At 39.2% G+C, this 21,673-nt stretch overlaps 1 protein-coding gene across 1 annotated transcript in view; it reads left to right on the forward strand.

Annotated features, from left to right (window-relative positions):
* Positions 1–21,348, forward strand: part of LOC107572014 (stAR-related lipid transfer protein 9-like) — a 57,233-nt gene extending 35,885 nt beyond the window's left edge. The window contains exons 4-29 of the mRNA XM_016258418.1: positions 2,612–2,728; positions 2,814–2,846; positions 3,492–3,550; positions 3,680–3,792; positions 4,756–4,898; positions 5,532–5,599; positions 5,781–5,878; positions 5,954–6,154; positions 6,240–6,337; positions 6,439–6,516; positions 6,880–6,957; positions 7,458–7,637; positions 8,246–8,300; positions 8,801–8,926; positions 9,066–9,148; positions 9,504–9,565; positions 10,856–11,028; positions 11,361–11,832; positions 12,396–19,502; positions 19,743–19,940; positions 20,028–20,211; positions 20,327–20,467; positions 20,557–20,650; positions 20,735–20,901; positions 20,984–21,048; positions 21,123–21,348. Coding sequence (XP_016113904.1) covers positions 2,612–2,728; positions 2,814–2,846; positions 3,492–3,550; positions 3,680–3,792; positions 4,756–4,898; positions 5,532–5,599; positions 5,781–5,878; positions 5,954–6,154; positions 6,240–6,337; positions 6,439–6,516; positions 6,880–6,957; positions 7,458–7,637; positions 8,246–8,300; positions 8,801–8,926; positions 9,066–9,148; positions 9,504–9,565; positions 10,856–11,028; positions 11,361–11,832; positions 12,396–19,502; positions 19,743–19,940; positions 20,028–20,211; positions 20,327–20,467; positions 20,557–20,650; positions 20,735–20,901; positions 20,984–21,048; positions 21,123–21,348 — 10,419 coding nt within the window. The remainder of the gene's footprint in view (positions 1–2,611; positions 2,729–2,813; positions 2,847–3,491; positions 3,551–3,679; positions 3,793–4,755; positions 4,899–5,531; positions 5,600–5,780; positions 5,879–5,953; positions 6,155–6,239; positions 6,338–6,438; positions 6,517–6,879; positions 6,958–7,457; positions 7,638–8,245; positions 8,301–8,800; positions 8,927–9,065; positions 9,149–9,503; positions 9,566–10,855; positions 11,029–11,360; positions 11,833–12,395; positions 19,503–19,742; positions 19,941–20,027; positions 20,212–20,326; positions 20,468–20,556; positions 20,651–20,734; positions 20,902–20,983; positions 21,049–21,122) is intronic.
* The last annotated feature ends 325 nt before the right edge of the window (positions 21,349–21,673 follow it).

Genomic DNA, 21,673 nt, shown 5'->3' on the forward strand with positions numbered 1-21,673 from the left:
ACACACACCGTGAACACACACCCGGAGCAGTGGGTGTGATTCGCTTGATTCGCTTAATATTGTCTACACACATATTTAATTGAGTAGCCTAAATAAAAGTAAATTATGAATATATTACCCTAGAAATCTGCCAAGACAAAAAGAAACATCAAAGTTAAGTTTCATTTACATTGAATTATCTGGAAAAACAAGTAATTTCTCAGCAAAAAAAAAACAACGATATCGCACTAAATAAAAAATCCTGCAAGTTGTACGACACTTTAAGTATGAAATATTAAACCTCAAACAAGTTGTGTGCTCACAGCAAAAAGAATATGAATTTTATTTAGATTTGAATGTGTACGAAATATCTCCATTTCATATTATATTATCAGTGTTATCTTTAACTGAAACTAAAACTTTTTCAGTAACTTAAAGGTCACATATTTTACACCTTTCTGGAGTTTTATTTTAAGTCTTGATGTCCTTAAGAATATATATTTGCGGTATAAGTACCAAAAACCATCTCAATATATTTGTACAGCTCCCCTCTCAGGAGCTCTGCTGAGAGCAAGTCGATTTTGGCCTGTCTAATTAATATTCAGACGCAAGCTTCAGACGAAGAAGTGAATGATGTGTAGCTCCCGGCGCCGATTTATACTGGAGTCGCACCGGTAGTGACGTCATGGCTGTCGCCGGCCAACGAGTTGGTGTTTTTTCAATGTATGCTTCAGACACGGGTCACGACGAGGCGTTCCCCATAGCGACCCCTAGAGGACGCAGTGTCTCGTTCCCTACTCAGGGAACCATGGTTACACAAGTAACCTGAGACGTTTTTTTGTATTGTTTTTTTATAGTTGGCATGAGGGTAAGACTGCTTGAAGAATACATTACAGTGCCATTTACTGGCCAGTCTTATAGCTCTAGTTTCTCGTGTTAGCTGTTAAACATTATTATAGTGTGTACATGCTTTCTCTTTGAGATCTACAATGCCCCTTTTATTACCCATCTTCACAGTTACTCTACTATAATAGGGGTTGTTTTCTTACATGTCCAGGGTGTCAGTCTTAAAGGCACAGTTCACCCCAAAATGAAATTTCTGTTATTTACTCACCCTCATGTTGTTCCAAACCTTTATGATTTTCTGTGGAACATAAACGGAGGAATCTGAATAATGTAAAGTTACAATGAATGGGAAATGGAGCGTGCAAGCTTTAAAAAATAAAATGACCATAAAAGTGTCCACATGTGTTACATGTGTAATTAATAATAATCCTCCTATCCAGTGGTCTGTTAACAGTGCCATGGAAAACATCAGTCAGATTTGTGAATTCGTCTTTCATACAAGTTTTGTGAAATGGAAAAAAATCTCACAGATTGTGATGAATGATTACATAATATTAGTTTTTGAACTATTCCTTTACATTTGTGTTTATTTCAGTAATCTAATTGTATTTTTTTTAATATACTGTTTATGGATCACTATTACTATTATGTACACTTTAAAGAAAACCCCAACCCTACTATGAGCAGTAGAAATAGTGATGCTTACCTCTGTAAAATAGTGATGCACCAATATTTTTTACTGAAACCCAAATTAAAGTTTTCATTTGGCCAAAAACAGAAACAGAAAATAAAGCTTGGGTAACTAAAAGTGGGCAATTGAACTCTATATGCTTTTCAATGCGTTGTGTTCTCAAGTGATACATTAAAACAGATGTAATCATGTTCTTTGGCAATTAACTGCTTTTCAATATTTCAGGTGAACAAATTTTACATATTGCTACTCTAGCATCATTTTTGCTCACGATGAAGTGAGTCCACACTATGTGCACAAAAGAGACGCTGACACAGTCAAAATGCAATATTGGAAAAGCTAATTAAACGTTACTGTTTCGGTCAGTGGTTTCGGCCCTCCAAATTATTTTTGGCTAAAACCGAATTTTTTATTTTAGCCAAATATTTTTGGTTGCTGCAATTTTGGTACATTACTATTCTTTAAAAACAGCAAAGTTGATTGAGAACTTTACCCTCACCAGACACGTGTCAAGCCCTTGTCTTAGCCAAGATGAAGTGTAATATAAACACAGGATAAATGCCAGCGTAGTGGAACATTCTTTCAAAGCGATGTCATTAAGATACATGGGTTCAACAATTCAGAAGAAAAATAGACTGAAGGAAGAGAAAGAGGGAAATAAAGCAGTCCAAGGGGGGCTGGTGAGAGAGCAGTAGGTCTCTGTGTTTTCATTTCTCCTCTCCTTACAGTGAGAGCAGCAGAGGTTTGATCTCCACACACACTGAGAATCTCAGGCGAACACAGACGCAGCACATTCGCTTTGCTCTAAACATGCACAAACATATGCAGATAACCTTCAGAGAACAAGCTCGCTCTCTTTCTCTCAAATAAACACAGATCAACAGTCATGCTCTCTCAACAAACCCATTCAAAGAGAACAAGAATGCCATCTGAGTGTCAGAACATCTTGACATCTTGGCAGGTTTTTCTTCAGAAAGCGTAAAAAAAAAAATAGATTAAATAAATAATAAAACATTCTTTTCTTAAAAAAAAAGTTCAGACTTTGAAAAATTTGTCAGCACACATGCATCAAAAGTGTGCTTTCTCCTCCTCTAGGTGTTTCAGGACCTGGGTGTGAGTGTCCTGTCTGGAGCTTCAGAGGGGTATAACGTGTGTCTATTTGCATATGGACAGACGGGCTCAGGGAAAACTTACACCATGATGGGAACTCCAGTGAGTAACAGTACTTGACAGAGATAAAGTCATTGGTGAAGCATTATTTCAACCTAAATATTATGTGTCCTCTTTATCTGTGCAGGACTCCATTGGACTGACACCAAGGATCTGTCAAGTAAGTCACTGGCATTTAAGTGATAGTTCACCCAAAAATTCAAATTCTGTCATCAGTTACTCACTCTCATGTCGTTCCAAAGCCACTTTTGTGATTTCTGTCCCTCCACTGAAAGTCTGCGCAACCAAACTTTGACGCTTCAAAAAGTTCATAATGACATTGTAACCGTGAACTTGAGAAGTTTAATTCAAGTCTTCTAAAGAGATACAATCAATTTAAACACACATGCATCAAGCAAGTACAGTTAAACTTGCGTTTCCCATATTTGATGTGCATAAAAAAGTGGTTGTGTCTTTTCGGAAGACTTGGATTAAACCGCTTGATACATATGGATTACTTTTATGATGTCTTTTAAACTTTTTGAAGCATCAAATTTTTGGTTGCATAGACTTTCAATGGAGGAACAGAAATCTCTCAGGTTTCATCAAATACATCTTTAATTTTGTTTTGAAGATGAATGAAAATCGTATGGGTTTGTAACAACTTGAGGGTGAGGAAATGATTTGAGTACATGGAAAAAAATTCATTTTTGGGTGAGCTATCCCTCTCATAATGATATTTCTTTACCAGCTTTTCATTTTGTCCATGTGGTTACCTATAAATATATTCTTACTAAATAAGCCTCTCTTTTGCCATTTATTAAAGGGTCTCTTTAGGTCTGGAGTTGAATCTGCAGATGGACAGAGCTGTAGAGTTGAAATAAGGTGAGAAGGAAACCCTCCGTTTCTTTTTCTTTGACTCTTTCGCAACAGAATCAGCAAGCCTGTCCTGTGAATGAAGCAAGAAGTATGTCTGTAAGCAAAAGCAAATCACAACCTCGTTTTCACTCTCAGTTTTTTAGAGATCTATAATGAGCGTGTGCGTGATCTGCTGAGAGGTGCAGAGCAGAAGAAGCCAGCACCCCTGAGGGTTCGAGAACACCCAGAGAAGGGGCCCTATGTGCAGGGTGAGTGTTCACTAAAGCAAACTTAAAAATGGCCTTCATGCTGATTTGTTGTAGAAAGTCTGGTGAAGCCCTTCAAACTAAGTCAAATTACCTTGTGTAAGCAGTACTAATGAAAACATGAGGAAAACGCTCACTGTGTTATACCGTTTGATGAATGGTTGTGTATTTTTATTAAAGAGGTAAAGGTATAAGTTATTCGTTCCTGACTGTTTGCATTTGTAAATCAATTCCCACCACAGCTTGTGCTGAGAGTAGCCAGTGTGTATGTCTGTATCTGCTCCTCCTCTTTCTTTTGCTCTCTCTCTCTCTGTCTCTCTTTCTTCTTGTCCAACATCCAGTCATTGTGTGTATTAAGCGAAAGCCCAGTGCAGCAAAGGAAGTGACCTCGCTCACTTCCATGTGGCTGCTAGAAGCTGAGTAGAGAGGTACTGTGTATTGATCAAGATGTTTTTCCTCACACATGTAAACACAGTGACCTCAAAAAGTATTTGAACACTTGGGACACTTAAAATGTATGAATTGTTTTTTTGCACCGAATAAATATACCCTTTCTCATTCAATTATTCAACTCATCTTTTCAATTATTTTGAACCATTTTGTTAATTCCTGACAGATTAACCACCAGTTGGACAACTAGAAAGTGTCCAAATACTAAAATGCATAATATATTTTAAGACCTAACAACTAAATGTTTCATGTAAATGTTTTGCTTGCAAAGTTGTGGTCACTGTGTGGACACGCACACGACAACTGGGACCAAACTCAGGCCCGATTACACTCTAAAAGACCAATTAGTAAATGTTTTAGCACCACAGGCCACTTTACACACTGAAAGATGATTTAGCATCATCTCTTCCTGATTTTGTTCCTTTTACAAGGACATTTCTATTCTCTAGCAGGAAGAGAGTGTCTGTGACTCAAATCGTGGGAAAGGATGACGATGCTGTTATGTGTCTATCATAGGCCTTTCTCAGCATGTAGTGACCGACTACAAACAAGCAGTGGATCTGCTTGAAGAGGGCATTGCTAACCGCATCACAGCCGCTACACACGTCCATGATGCTAGCAGTCGATCTCATGCCATCTTTACCATTCAATACACACAGGTTTGAATCTCACTCAATTCACTGCAACTGAAAATCTCTCATCAGTCTTTTAATCACAAACTGCATTAGACTACTTTAGTTGTGTAACTAAATGGCTGCTGGTCACACTAGATATTTCACACTAGATATTTAGCTTTATTATCCATGTACTAAAAATGTAATGAAATCACCTTTACAATACTGCTTTTGTACAGTTTGGGGTCAGTAAGTTAATGCTTTTATTCAGCAAGGATGGAATAAATTAATAAAAAAAAATAGTAAACATTTATAATGTTACAAAAGATTTCTATTTCTAATAAATGCTGTTCTTTTGAACTTTTTATTCATGCAAGAATCCTGAAAAACAATTACAGCTTTCACAAAAATAATATAACACAAAAATATTAATCAGCGCAACTGTTTTCAACATAGATAATAATAAGAAACAGCCAAATCAGCATATCCATCGTGGGAATAAATGGCATTTTAAAGTGTATTATTTATTATTTTAAATTGTAATTGTAAAAGTTTTTACTGTCTTCACTGTATTAATCAAATAAAGGCTTCTTTCAAAAACATTAAAATAAACTTACCAGCCCCAAACTTTTGAACGGTGGTGTATATTCTTGTGAAAACAGTGGTTTCTTTTTGTAGGCTATTCTAGAAAATAACCTTCCATCAGAAATAGTGAGCAAGATCAACTTGGTGGACCTGGCTGGCAGGTTAGTGTCTTTGTTTGAGCTTAATTAATCAAAGTCTCCTCCTAGTTTAGAATCCAGAATATTGCTTTCACTGACATGAAACAATGATATATGGCCAAGTTGCCCTCTAGTGGTTGGTCACATAACAGTGAACAGTAAAGGGCTAACTTGACTTGAAACATCTCTCTTTGTGCTGTGACAGTGAACGAGCCGACCCTCAGTACTGCAGAGACAGAATAACAGAAGGCGCCAACATCAACAAATCTCTTGTCACCCTTGGCATCGTCATTTCTGCTCTTGGTAGGCACTGGCCTTCTATACTCTTATTATCCTCTCTTATCTTCTTTGTCATCACATTTTGCTTTGTTGCTCTAGCCCAAAACTCTCAGATGTTCAGCAGCAGTCAGAGCATTAACAGTGTGCTCAGTGAGGGTGAAGGGAGCACTGTGGGGAGCCAGTCCAGCTCTCTGTCGGGCAGCGGGCGCAGACGATGCTTCATTCCCTACAGGGACTCTGTCCTCACCTGGCTACTCAAAGACAGTCTGGGCGGCAACTCCAAAACCATCATGATTGCAAGTAAGTCATTCAGAGTGAAGATTTGCTGTTTGTTGCATCGGTTTCAGTGCTAGTGGAATTGATTCAGAGGTTCATTTTCCTCCAGCTGTCTCACCATCCAGCAGCAGCTACAATGAGACTCTAAGCACTCTCCGATATGCAGCTCACGCCAGGAACATCGTCAACAAGCCAAGAGTCAATGAGGTGTGTCCAAATGTATCCAAATGTCTGTAGAACTTGCTGTACCAACATCAACAGAAAATGATGTTAATGAAACTAAAACCAAACCTCTTGTTTGACCTTAGGACGCCAACGTGAGGTTGATCAGAGAACTGCGAGAGGAAATTGATCGTCTGAAAAGCATGCTGCTGAGTTTTAAAATGGTATCAGACTTTAACAGCTTGACCTGATTAACTGCAACACATGTTTTGAGTGTCACTGTCAACTAATTGCACCAACATTACAAGCCATTTAGAACATGTATCTGAAGTTTACTAATGAGCTATATGCAGTTTGAAGTTGACAAATGAGATTTCAATGTGGGCAGGACTACTTTGTACCATAAACATTAGCAGAAACCAAGTCTTGTTGTCATGTGCTGTTTACTGTTGCAGCTGGTTAGGATTAAAATGGAATGGACACTTGTCAGGTGCCCAGGTTAGGACATGGTGTTTCAAGGCTATTGATTTCCACATTTATATAAGTTAAAAGTTGTGCTGACTGATAATTGTCTTTTCCATCCACAGCAGAGGAACCCCAGTCCGTCTCTCAGTGATGAGAGAGAAGGCAGCTTGTCTGATATAGTCCTACAGAATGAACTGAAGGTTAGTCCACCTACTTGAAAAACTGGAGTCTGATATTAATTCTGAGCTAGTTCTGTACGAGCTCTTATTTATGTACACTGCTGGTTAAAAATTTGGGGCCGATAAGATCTTTTGTTTTTGAAAAAAGTCTCTTATGCTTACCAAGGTTGCATTTTATATCATGCAATGTGACTTTATATATCATGATTGCGGATTGGTTTCTTGTAATTGCTCACAATTTTCACAATTAAATCTCGCTATTGCGACTGCTCATACTTGCGTCTATATCTTGCAGTTGCAACTTTCTTGTTATTTTGACTTCATACCTCACAATGTGACTTTAAATCTTGTCATTTTTGCTCGTTATCTTACAATAGCAACATGATTTCATGTAAATGCAACTTTATAGCTCGCAATTGTGACACTACACATTGTTACTAAATCAATTGTGGTTATGAATCTCACAATCAAGACTTAATTCTCATAATTCTAATTTTCAGTCGCTCATGTTTCCTCTGCAGGTGGAGCAGCTGACTAAAGACTGGTCTGACAGTTGGTGTGATAAGCGAGCCCTGTTGGAGCGCTACAGTGTGGACATTAACCAGGACAGAGCAGGAGTTCTCATTCACTCGCTCTTGCCCCACCTCATCGATCTAGAGCCAGACGTCCTCAGCACAGGGGTCACCATCTACCACCTTCGGGTAGAATTATTCAGCTAGTTATACGCAATACATTGCTTTTTTCCTGTCACATGCATATATCTTTCAGCTAGTCTTCTCTCTCTTTCGGGTCATTAACCAATGATTCTTTCTCTTTTCCCTCCAATAGATTCTCCCTTCATTTCGCTTCTGTCTTTTCTACTCTTGTTCTGTGTATAAAACTCTTGAGATAGCTCTCACAGGAAGGTAAAACAGCCCAGAGCTTTGGTCATATGGTCCATACATTCCCCCCTCTTCTTTTCACTTTCCTCTTTTGTATTGAGTTACTCAGTGGTGTTTACTTACTTTATTTGTGCAAAGAGGTTAGTACTAATAGCCCGTAAAAGGCTCACGGCTGTGCAATTTCAGCAGTTTTCTTTGCTTTAAAAGCTAAATCCACCTGGGAGTGATTGTGTGCCCATGTGTCCGGGCTTATATAAGCAAGCATTTTATCCTTCATAAACAGTAGACAAATCCCTTGCTTGGCTTTGAGGTGTATAAGGAACAAAAAAATAAGACATGGAAGAAGAAAATGTTTTGTTTTGGAACATGGCATATACTAAATCCTCACATTGACTCCTATTAATGTTTGTTTTATTTTGGTGCTACAGGAAGGGGTGACAAGAATCGGGCCTCAGGATGACAATCTGAAAGAGCCTCACATAGGTATCTCATATTCATCTTAGCATCTTTAAGTACTATGGTCCTTTTACATCCTGTACTAACAGCATTATATAGAGTGCTGCAGGGATGACTTTTTTTTTTTGTAGGCCTAAACCCAGAAACGAATGAGCAATTTTAGCACTTCCAGTTCCAATGTCCCAACGTCCCAAAAGTTTTTTGCATAGGGGGTTGGTTAAATGCCTGAAATAAGGTCTGTGGTTAACACAAGCTCATGCCAAACAGGGAAACTCATCTACTTGCTAGTCTGCTTTCACAGCTTTGTAGTGTTTATAATCACGCTCTTGCAAATGATTCGAACTCAAATTTCCAGTAAAAAAAAAATGTCTGAAAGTCAGAAGTGGTCTGGGATACAGTACATCTTGATTGTAGCATAATGTATATTAATTAGAGACGTGTGTTAACACCAGTATGTTAAAGGCCTGTTTGGTAATGTATTTGTTTTAAGTGGACAGCAGTGAATAACTTGCACCTCAACCCCTCAGTCTTCCCAGAAGGTTCCACCTGCGAGATTGAGAATAAGAACGAGGTGGTGACTCTGAAGCCAGTCTCGGGGAACATCTGCATGGTCAATGAAAGAGAGATCAAGGAGCCCTGCAGACTTGCACAAGGTAAATGCAATGTGCAGAAAACAACCCACTATACCCATTTCATGTAAGCAAAAACAAAATAAGCAAAACAAAATTATGTATTTACATTTGTGGATATTGAGAGTATCCTGATGTATTATTGTATCTCTATTCTCCTAAGGTGCAGTGGTTACCTTAGCAGGACCCCATAAGTTCAGGTTCAACCACCCTGCAGAGGCAGCTGTTCTGAGGGAGAGAAGACGGGTACAGACTTTGCTTTGCACTGCATACTGTATATCCACTAAAATGACCTTGAGATTAGATGGTAGTTCAGGAAAAATGAGTAGCATCATTTGTTTGTGAATGCCACTTGTTTTGATATTTTGCAGCTAGTACTATGACATTCAGACAATTTTAAGTGTGACTTATTTTTTAGATATTTTAAGTTGTCAGAAGAGACTTTTTAAAGGGTTAATTCACCCAAAAATGGAAAATTTTAACATTTACTCATTAAACATGATGATTAAACATCAATGTTTACATACCAGAATTCTTTTTTTATCTTATAAACATAATGCACAAAATTTAGATTTGCTTGAATTATTTTTTATCTATGCAGATCAGTGATGGAGGTCTGGTCTACAACTCTACAGAGCTCAACTCACCCTGTTCTGACACCAGGTAAATGTTTTGTTCATTCAAGAGCAATACAATTTCAAACCATAGATATATTGTACAAGTTCATGGTGTTTCTAAATGTTGAACTGGTAATGAGCCCTCTGGAGAAAATTGTTTATAGAGTTTACCTTGTGTTGCTTGTGTTACTATAGTGTGTAATGTTTTTATTATTATTATTAGCTCTAAAAAGGGGAATATTTATGACGAATTATAACTGGTTATGATTCATAATAAATATTTAGATTATATCTTCGAATTAACTGTAGCAGAATCAATATTACAATTATTTGATCTGTCCGTCCACCGAGCAGACAATATAATCATTTATCGATTCAAGGAATGTTTATTTTTCCGGCCACGGAACAATAAACTGTCCTTCTTTGTGCAGTGCTAGCAGTAATTCTTAGCCAAATGTAGCAAAGGTTCAAACATTCATTGACTTGGAACTGTGAACAGTAAACAGAAACAATCCGTTGTGAATATAAGGGATTTAATAAAATGAAACTATATCTAACATATAACTAACTAAAACATATATATACACGGAATGAAACAAAGTAAGGAAAAGATAGAGAATAGAAAAGAATGGCAGTATTTCACATCACTTAACCACAACCATGGAAAATCATCAAAGAATCCAAAAATCACCTTAAAAGGGACTGAAATTTAAACACACATCTGAATAATTTTAAGCGGTTACTTGCATTGGTTTTTCGATCGCTGAAAAAGAGTCCGGATGCGGTAGATAACGGAGGTCTTTTGATGAGTTCGTGAGGAGTCAGCTGGAAGTTTTTACTTCTGGTTCTTCTGAAGAAAAAGTCCACAGCGACTAACGTAGATAACGGAGGTCGTTTGATGAGTTTGTGAGGAGTCAGCTGGAAGTTTTTACTTCTGGTTCTTCTGAAGGAAAAGTCCACAGCGACTAACGTTACTTGAAAGTAAAAACTGCCGGAAAATAAAACTCAAGAGGAAGATCTTGAGTGTCTTGAAAGGTGTTGTCTCAAACGAAGAAGAGTTTACTGAACAAAGTTTTTCCGGGCTAATCGCTTTTGAGAATTCCTATTCATCCAATGCTCATGCATGATTCTACGCAGGCGCTACAAGTGAGTATGCAGACAACAAAAGAAATGAGGGATGGAAGTAAATTAGTTTGTTTGCGGTGTTATTGTAATGTGTTATTTCATTAAATTATTATTTTTATTTTTTTTTATATAATTTTGCAGAAATGGTCATATTTCTGGTTGGCTAGTGCATCATCCTCAGTGTATGAGTTTGCATTTGTTGTGTGCTCAGGGTTGCAGGAGAAGGTGGTCATGAGAACAGCAATGGGACGGCTCCCAGACAGCAACTAGAGGAGCAGCAGTGGTACATAGAGTGTCTACGAGAGGAGATTCAGATGGAGCAGAAAAGAGCGGAGAGAGATCTGGAAAGAGAGCAGGCACGTCTCCGACAGCAGCACACTGAGAGTGAGTACAAAACGCATTGAGTTGTACTCTAATGCATTTTTACCATTCAGAAGAGTTGAAAATATATAATATTCTCTTCAGTAAGGAACTTTATTTCTCCTAAAATGTAGGCTTTCAAGTAATGGATTAAGACATTGATTATGTTTTACACACTTTGTGTGGAGATATTTTCATTCTGGATGTTATTTTGATAGCAAATACAGTAAATATTTTACATAGCCTAAGACAAAGCTTAAAACAAATGAATATTGCATAACTGACAATAAGAAATTGTCCTATTCAATTATAAAGCCTTACGTGCCTCTAAACTCTGGTTTCTTTTGCATCTACAGTCAAGCAGTGGATCTTGCAAGAAAAGCAACAGCTTGAAGCCCACAGGGAAAAGGGAACATTGGAGTCAGGGGTTCAGACAGATCTCATACTTCATAGTGGTTTATCAAGTCAGAAGACTGAGGAGGAAGGCAGCGCTGAAAGAGTCCCACCATCACCTTTAATGGGTGACAGGAAAAGAGTGGTGCAGGAGGAACTGCTGAAGCACCATGCATTGCGCAGAGCTGAGAATCGCGTGTGCCGCAAAAGGTTACATTACCAACTGGAGAAGATTGCACGAAAGCGCCATCTGTTGGAGGCGAAGCGAGAGCTGCAGAGGCTGGAAAATGAGCTTCTACAAGGGGGCGATGAAGCCTCATCTCCAGACCTCGGGTACCCCTCAAAGTCCAGGGGACGTCCCATGACTTTACGAAGGCATTCATTTTCTGCTGCTCTACTGTCCCGACTGTACCCCCAGCACACTCCTATTTTCAGGTGGGTATAAACCATATGAATAACTAAAATGGGGTCTCATTCACTAACCATGCAAACACACAAATTTGTGTGTGTAATCTGGGTCTGTATAAAAGACTTTTGTTGTGTTTGAACTGGTTTTGAGGATTGGAATTGCGCCAGGATCTTGCTGCGTATGCTCTCAGGCGAAAGCTTGTCTATAGAGAACGTCATATGTTTGCTGAGAGTGATGAAAGGCTCTAAAGAAAGGGTTGTGTGGAAAGCCACTTATAATACTTCAGATTTATTAACGTTAAGAACAAATCCAAGTGTGTACCGTACATACATGTTAGGCAGACATTTTTTCATGAGATGTTCTCCCTTGTATGTGAATATGAATAAAATAATGCAATTTTTAGTGAATGAGACCCACTGTGCATGTTTTTGAGTTTACCTGGTCTAAAGAATGAAGTAGTAAATCTTATCGAACAAGGTGTTATTCATGTTTAGTTTACATAGATTAAATAGTACACCATGAACAGTGGATTGTTTTTACTTTTTAAAAATAAAATAATATATATATTTTTTTATTTTTCTCCAAGCAGCCAGTTCCTCAAAAGAAATAGATCTTTTGAGTTTACAACATCTCTAGCTTGCTTTGCTCGTGCCACTAAATGGGAATCTGATGAATGTCTCCAAGATCAAAAGATTAGAAGACGTTCCAATACAATGCCCTCAAGATATGACCAAGGATCCTCAAGTTGGGCCAGTTTTTCAGACAGCGTCAAAAGTCCCATAAAAAATGCAAGTTCAGCTGAAGCTACAAAATTAAAAACTGCTTCCTCAAGGTTGATAGTCAAGAAAAGCACAAGTGACCAAGACTGTTTGGATTCAAACATCAAATCCACTAGAAAAGTATTACCAATAATAAAACAGAAAAGTCCTTTGAAGGGAACAAAGACTTTATCTCAAGGTGGAAATAAAGGTTTAGGGACCTTCCGCAAGGTTTTTTCCCACTCCATTGGCTCTGGGATCAGAACTGCTTTGGCAAAAGTTTTCTACAAGCCACCACCAGGCTCACGGGGACATAGAAGTGTGAAATCTGTGAACAAAGCAACAAGTCAGCTTAATGAGAAGTCAAACAAAACCAAGACTCTGAAAGACTTTGAGAGAAAACGGGAAAAGTGCCCTATCAAGCCGACAGTGTCTTATGAAAGTTTGGAGCAGCTTAACTCACTAAAATATAAGCAACAGAGACACTGGCGTAGTGCAGAAGTTCTAACGAGCACCAAGCCATGGGTTGCAGTGCAAAAAGAAACAGCTCGATGGGTGGAACATGGTGGTTGGGAGGATCCCAACAGATCTTCAGATTGTGATAGTATTTTCTCATTGGATTCACTGTCATCAGCTTATGCTACAGCTCTGGCTGAGCAACTTCAGCAGGAGGAATGTGATTCCAGTGACGCTGAGAGTGAAGACAGTCAGATGTCTCAAGATTCTATTGGTATGGAGAGCAGCGGGAAACATGTGACTGCCAGGCCAGTGCTGAGGTTTAAAAAAGTTCCAAGCCACTTAACCACCCCTACAGTACCAGCTTCATGCATCTCTCAGGCAATCGGCAATAAAGAGGAGATGAGAATTTCCAAAGATGTACCTGCAGAGGTTTTCTGGAGCCTTAATGTTAGTCAGAAGTCGAAAACTGAGAACAGCCCAGGCATGGCTAAAGTGCCTTCACACTTTTCTTGTCTAGCATCTGAATCTAAACCCTGTAGCAGTGCAAGTATCAGAGAGACAGAGAATCCACTTGCTCTTACTGATGCTTGGTCATCTACTGATGCAGCAGACAGTCCCAGAATCATCATGGCTTCAGGACACTTGCTCAAACAGGATCCACACACACTAATAGAGAGCAGTAGATGCCAAAGCTCTACTAGTCTTGATCTGTCAGACAACATGAATGTCTCAGAAACCCAGAGATCACATCGTTCTGACTCCACTCAGGATGAAAATACAACACTTGAAGAACAAAACAGCACATCCTTTGAAAATACCCTGTTGTTAGAGAGTGATCTCAGTTTTATCACAGGGCAGGAGATGGATTTTAAGGAACGGACTACCAGTGCAGAACCATGTACAACTCAGACAGTCTGTGATTCTACAGATACCAGTTCAGATGGGGTAGCACATCCAAATAAACCAACCACTGAAAATGAACCACTGAATCCCACTGTGACTAAAGCATTGCTGATCAACTCTTGTTCCAAAGATGGTGAGATCTCAACAAGTACCACTTGCTTCCCAGTTAACTCTAGTAGGGAAGTTTCACATGTTAGAGAGGAGCCATCATCATATCCAATACACCCTGCAGATTGTTCTCTGAAGTCAAACTTAAACCTGACAATGGGCTATCAGGTTTCAACATGCGACAACGCAGGAGATCCAGAGGTTAAGAACTCTAAAGCAGTGCAGACTATAAATGAATCGCACAGCACTGCTAGCACTGAAAATGACACAATCACTGGACACTGTGATGAAGAAAATAAGAATTTCTATACAAAACAGTGCACAGAAATGGCTTTTACAACAGATACCAAAGATTATGCATTGACAATAGAAAAATCAGAGAAGCATGATGTAGTACTTAATAGATTTGGCACAGATGGCGAACACTTTGGGAATGAGACACTCACTGGAACATGCGAAATGAAAGACTCTCATGCAGGCTTTGTGGGAAATGTGAAACTTCCAAAGAAAAGTGATGAAGATTTTTCAGACACTGAGACAGCACTTTTAAATATGAATCAGGAACAGTTGTCTGCTTGTTCAACTATCAATGAAGAATCTGTAAAAAATACATCTCTTTTGGAAAACTGGCTAACAGCTGATACGATGGAAAACTCTGATCAAGAGCTAGAAGACAAAAAAATAAAAAATGCACCATTAGCCAGGGATGGTCACAAGACTTTAATCAGCAAAGATCACATTAATACTTTTAGAAATGGCAGCAGTGTATGCGATAGTGGGCTGACACAAACAAATTGTACTAGCCTGAAATCCTTGAGGAGTTCAGAGATTGAAAACATTATTGACAACAGTAAAGAGGATAGAAAAGATGCATGTCAGATTATGGAGAGAAAGGCCAATAACCGTTATTTTCAGATGAGCGACTCTGCAATTAATGATAAAATATCAGAGGCGGTAAAAGAACATTTTATGATGTCTCTAAGAGAGGACTGTAGTGAGGATCAAGAGTCAAACACAAAGAATGAAAACAATTATTTAGGTAAACTGGATGATTTTAAGTTCAAAACAAACAAACATGAATTTGATAACAAAAGTACTCGGGCTGGACATGGCAAAAGTAATAGTTCCCAGACTTTCTCATGTATGTCAAAATCAGAGATTAACACAGACAACTCTACTGTACACTTGGAGAACAGTGATTCACAAACAGAATTAAGACATTCTTTGACTATGAAGGATCAGGCAGTCTTGAACTCCAGTGGCACAGAAGATCATATTGTAAGGAAGAAAGAGAGGAAAGTTGAACAAGAAAATCCAAAATGTGGATATGTCAGTGATAACTTGGAATCTGTACTATACTGCACTATAGAGGACCAGAGCGCAGATAAACTAAAAACAAGTGAATCAGTGTTGTCGTGTGTCAAAGAAACTATTATTGATGTGAATACGTCAAGAGAGAACATTATTGTCTGCACCCAGCTAAGAAAGGATAATGTTGATGCTTCAAACCCTGTTCAAACTAAAGATTGCATCAGTGAAAGGGTTTTGGAGGGTGGTAGAGCCACAGTATTAAAACCAATGCTTCTCTGCATGTATGCACAAGATACTTTATCTCTTAAGCTGACAAATGGTTTGGAGAAAGTTCAGAAAGTGAATCAGTGCATGCACCAGAATGGACAGGTAGTCGACAACAAAACAGAACGAAATGAAAGTGGACTGGCCTCTATGGAAATGCACAATTTTGATGATAAACCACTTATACATCGACATTCAAGACTTTTGAATGAAACTTTGTGCTCACCAAGTGAAAAATGTCCTATGAAGGTCTCAACTCCAGTAAAGTCCAGTAATTGGAGCATTCCTCGGGTATCATTGTCCATCGAAGCAACAGTGAAACATACTGTCTCAGGTGTGCACTCCGAAGATGTGGCTGATACTTTTCAGCAAACCATGGAGGCACAAAATAAAAATATATTTTCATATAGCTCTTCAGTATCAAGTATGGAACATTACCACTCAACAGTGTATGGTAATTACCCTACTCCTGAAGCCCGGCCTTCAAGCAATCTTACATTTTATGAATTTGGTCCAGGAAACCTTGGAAAATATAATGGTTGTGTAAGCCAAGATAAAACTTGTGCTAAACATTCCGTGGAAACTGCTACTATCAGTAGTAATTGTGATGAAAACAAAGAAAGACCTGTGGAGCACATATACAACGGTAACTCTGAAAATTTAAGAAAAGATGCCACTCTTTCAGATTTAAGCCAGGCACCACCAAGTAAACAAATGCACAAGTTGCTTAAAACTTGTGATTCTGGAAAAATCGACAAGGATCCACAATCAGAGAATCAGTCTATCTACACAAGTAATCAAATGGAAATGGAGGTTACATCTCAGTATAATGATGAAAGAATGCAAAGTTTTAATAACCAACCACTGAAAAATCAAGAGCTAAATATGTCTAAAAATCACCAGTCAACTTGTATGCAAAGAAGAGAGCCTAATAAATCTGTTGAGGTATATCACAATGCAGAACAGACTCATTCCAGTCAAAATACAAAGGAATATTATAATAGCAGATGTAAATCTACAGAACATGTCACAGCAGCGGAAGCTACAAAACATTTTGTTGGCAATGGTAATGATGAAAGACGGAAAGGAAAACAAAAGCGATACAGAAAGGCCCACTTTATAGCACCTCCAAGTTCATCCACTGATTCAACACCTGATTTATCTTTGAATGAGAGTACCACATCTAAAGGTCATGTGTCTCGTACCAAACCTGCTTCTCAGGCAAACCTGCTTCCTACCCGTCAAAATGCTCTTGGCAAATACAAACGTCCTCTACTTGACGAACTAAGCATTTCTTCACCTTCAACAATTAGTCCAAGATCATTAGAAGAACAATCAGGACAGAGATACACCCAGCAGCCTAGCACTGGTATGCCACCCTCTATGTTTGGAGTTGCCATGCGTAGCAAAGCTGAGAAAATTGCATATCAGCAAGATTATGGTTCTAAAGAAGAAATGCGAAAGATAGAGATGACTGAATCGAATGGTAATAAAGACATTCATTTAAGGAAGAATGCTTCTTCCGAAGATATTTTAGCTTGTGTGGAAGACCATGCTCAGCCATTTGAGGATACTGTCCCACAGACAAGAGATTCTGCAATGCATTTTGCCTCAAGTGATATTAACCCATTTATTCATTCAAAAACTACTATGGGGGTTAACACCGCAATCCACAAAAAGCAGGCCTTTGGAAGTGCTGCCAATATATCCTGCAAACACTCTTCACTCAATTGTTCCAACAAGAATATGACAAGGTGCTGCAGTGTAGACAATGGCCTAAATATTCAGGACTCCCCTTTCTGTTCCCATTTGAGTGCTTTTGTAAATCATAAAGGCCTTTCTAGCACACTGAGTAGTAATGAATATTCTAAATATCAAATTTCTTCTGAACCTCTGCTGAAGGCAGCTTCTCATTCCTCTAGTGGTTCAAAAAAGCAGACCCTAACAGTTTTGAAATGTGACTCTTACAATTGTGCCTCAGCGGAGTTACGCCACAGTTCAGGTCAAGTTGGTGAAATAGTGCTGGTCTACTCCTCTGAGTATGAATCTCAGGAACATTCGAGTCCAAGCAGGTGTGATCATGGCACACAAACCATTGAGGTTAATAAAGACCTTAAAAGAAAGAGCCATCACAGAAGAAGCAGCACACAGACACCAGTGTCCAAACCAGGGAATGGTGCCCTAACCACATGGGCAAGTCTACAGAACATGTCTGAACATCTCTCTGACCTAATAGTCAACACCTCTGATCTTCTGGGGAACATACAGGGTATGCGAACTAGGGAAAAGCCACCAAAATATGACCATCCTGAACACTGTTTTCAGATTTCAACTGTGCATTCTTGCAGTAACTTCAAGAAAGACTGTTCTACACAAACGTCCGTGGACATTAGGATCCAAACAGAGGATGCTCCAGTGTCAAAGAACGCTATGGCCCATGAAGTAAATGTTATTGTTAAAGTGATTGGCTCAGATACTTGCAATGTGTCCCAATTAGATGGTGATGCCAAGATCTTGAAGAATAAATGTGAAAGTGAACAGGCCTTTGAAAGGATTAAAAGCCTGCCTGATTTACGTCCCAAAGGTTTAAATGTAACTGAGTGTCTGAATTTTCTGATTCCCTCCCAGAAGTTTCTTTCATTAGAGACCGGTGTGCCAAATCAGGATTCCCCCTCTATGAAAGCATTTGAAGGTAACACAGTAGACTACTTCAAAGAGAAGTCTTCGTCTAGCCACCTTGGAGCAAAACGCTCGCATATGAAACAAGAGGAGAAGCAGAATTATCACAGAAATGTAGACCTAAGGAATTGCTTTAATGAACAAATTATGCTCATGGATCGTGCATGCTCCCCTATCCTTACTGTGAAGGCTGCAAGATACACCCAAGAAAGACAAGTGAAAACTACCCAGAGTTTAACAAACCACAAAACCGAGGGACAAGAGAAACGATACTCAAATGTATACAACATGCCTTTGAAAGGTCATAAAATGGCCAACCATGAAAATAAGGTACTTCACAGTAAAAATGCAAGAACAGCATCAACATCAGTGTTATCTGCGACCTTTGAAAACCTGAGTGACCTTTGTCCAAATCTGGGTGGATCTGATGACTGCTCAAACAGCATCTGTCCCTGCACCAAACGCATGAACAAAGAGAGAAATGAATACTCGCATGAAGTTGAAGACTGGGTAATAAGTAAACCCACTATTAACCGTTCCCCATCTCAGCCACAAAAAATGTCCCTCTCCCTTCCAAGCAGTACCATTGCTGTCCAACTTGCATCATCCTCCGATAACGTCAGACAGTCTAAAATGGAAAACCTAAAAAGATCTCATTTGTCAACTGTGAACAGTCAGTTGAGTCACAGATCAACTGAGAATATAATAAAAATTTGGGATCATTCAAATCAAAGTATTGTGCAACAGCAGGAAAATGATGTGATGTCTCTGGTGCCAAGCGAGAGCAACACAGATGTTCTGGTCAGCATCAATCCTCTGGCAGAGATCAGCACGCTCAAAGAACTTCAGTGGATCCCTGATGATCTGCCCATGCACAACAAATTTACTAACTGGTCTGGCATCAATCAGCAGCCACCATCAACACTTAAAATACACAGACCTGGACAGCACTTCACAAAGCTCAGCCCCAGTTACTGGCAAGTGCCATCATGGAAAACGGACAGGAGAGCACATGAAATTGAGAAGCTGAGGAAAGAACGCGAGCGGGTTTTAGCCTCTGTACATATGGATCTGAGTCCTCATCAGCTGACTGTTGAACTCACAGAGGCCAAGCTGCACTATGGCCAAGGGGAAACAGACACTCTGCTTAAAATTCTCAAGTCTGGTTCTAAAGAGGCATCTTCAGCCTGTAACAAACAAGAGCTCCTTAACAGGTCTGTATAATCTGTGATTACATATGAATTAAAGTATTACTAAATAATTTTTTTTCTTTGGAAATACATTTAGGGTGCTTTCACACTAGCACTTTTGGTGTGTACCCAGGTTTGTTTGTCATTAGAATTTGGTTCATTGGAAGCAATAAAAATGTGGTTCAAACCAAGCAATCAGACAAAGTGTGAAAGCACCCCTACTTTTCAGAGGTTCTTATAAATAGAATTCTATTTTGTCATTAGGCATAGGAAGAGCATTGAAAGTTTGAGAAAAGACAGAGAAGCCCGTCTCCAGATGTGTCGTCGGGCTCGGAGCCTCAGTCCCAGTAAGCATCGGATCCCTATAAATTATGAAGAGCAATCTCAAAAAGTTTCAGAACTGCCAAGCAGACGCAGGGAATATCTGCAGCAGCTCAGACAAGAGATTGTTGAAACCAGCAGGTGATTTGGAACTGACTAAATGTCACAGAATGTCAAACTTGGTTATATTCTGTAATTCTGTTTACTAAATCAGATGTTCTCCCCCAGAGTTCCTGATCCACCAAGAAGGGAGGGTCAATGTCCATCTGACATTGAGCATCTATTGCGTGACTACAGTCGAGCCCGCAAGGAGGCAAGAGCAGAGATTGCACGTGCACGAGACCGACTCCGTGAGAGGACCGAACAGGAGAAGAGACGACTACAGCAGCAAGCTCTTTCACAGGCAGTGAAGGTCAGAGACACTTAATCATTTTTAAATATTATTCATAAGAATCAAGAATGATCAAGGATTGCTGCACTTTGCTGTTTTATTTTTTCTTTATTTTTTCCCCCTGTGTCTTATGTAGGATGACCTGCGGTTTCGCACATGCATTAGTAACAGTACTTTATGTAGTGGTTCGAACCTGAGTCTTTCCTCAAGCCCCACTTCAGGGTACAACAGCAGCAATACTGCCTTACTGAAAGACATTACCTCACCATTAATACAGGTAAGGAACCACACTAAAAAGTTTAACATGCTTCCATGTTTTTTTCTATTTAAAATGCTATTTTTCAACCTCTTCACCTCATTCCTCAGGTAAATGGAGTCTCAGAATTCAAAGTAAGGACTCGACCTCCAGTGATCCCGTTGCAGACTTCAAAAGCCCAGCGTAGATGGCTGTCAGTCCAGGGTGACCAATAACCCATAAACAATTGCAAACCCAAGGGCTATGCTTCGAATCCACTTAATTAATCAGATCCCCTATTTTCTATAGATGTCAGCCTGGAGACATCTGCCACTGGATATGAGCCTGAGTTCTCCTCCACTCCATCATCTCCTCCCTGTGCTCGACAACGCACCCTCTCCTTTGGCTCTCCTTCGTCGATATCAACTTCATATCTGGATATCGCAGACTGCACTCTTGCCAGTGCTATTTCAGAAGTATGCTACTGCAACTCATGTTTCAAAATATGCAAGAGCATGTCAATGTGAAATGCTTCATGGACTTGCTTGTCTGTTTTAGGTATATTTGGCGTCTGGTGGTGATGTGAGGAATCTGCTGGCTGGGAAGGCAGCTGCTGGCTGGAGGTACGCTAATATGCATATTGTGCATGTGTAAACATCTTAGATGTATTCAGTCCTCATATTCCATTTCTCACCAGGCATCAAGGTGTGGAGAGAGGCATTCAGGTCTTTCACAAGGCTACTTCCAGACCCTCAGCTCATGGGTTTCTTGGAGCAGTAGAGCTGGAGAGGCCTTTGGCCAGTCTGTGGTCCATAGTTCGAGATCACTCAAAGACTCACCTCTACCACGAGTCTATTAAATCTGCCTGGACACGACCATTGGACGAAAGCACACAACTAGGTAAAGCTATAGGATTTTTCTGAGAAATTAAACAAAATTAAGTTTATGCTTAAAACAAGAACAAATATCTGTCAGTGGGGAATGAAAACTTGTCTGAAAAATGGGTTGAAAAACCCATTGGCAGATACTTTGAAGCATTGCCAATACAAGGCATTTACATTAAGAGACCATATTAAAACATTGAGCTCCATTCAATCTGTTCCTTATATACATTCTTTAGTTGGACTTTAAAACGATTCTAAAAAGTCTTACATTTACCTTCTTAAATCCTGCAGAAACTGTGCAGTAGCACTGATGAATTTTGAACACACTGATTTCTAAAGAGCACAGTTTTTTTTCAGACACCAA

This window comes from Sinocyclocheilus grahami, unplaced genomic scaffold (genome assembly GCF_001515645.1).
Source record: "Sinocyclocheilus grahami isolate Dianchi unplaced genomic scaffold, SAMN03320097.WGS_v1.1 scaffold1682.1, whole genome shotgun sequence".
NCBI lineage: Eukaryota > Metazoa > Chordata > Actinopteri > Cypriniformes > Cyprinidae > Sinocyclocheilus > Sinocyclocheilus grahami.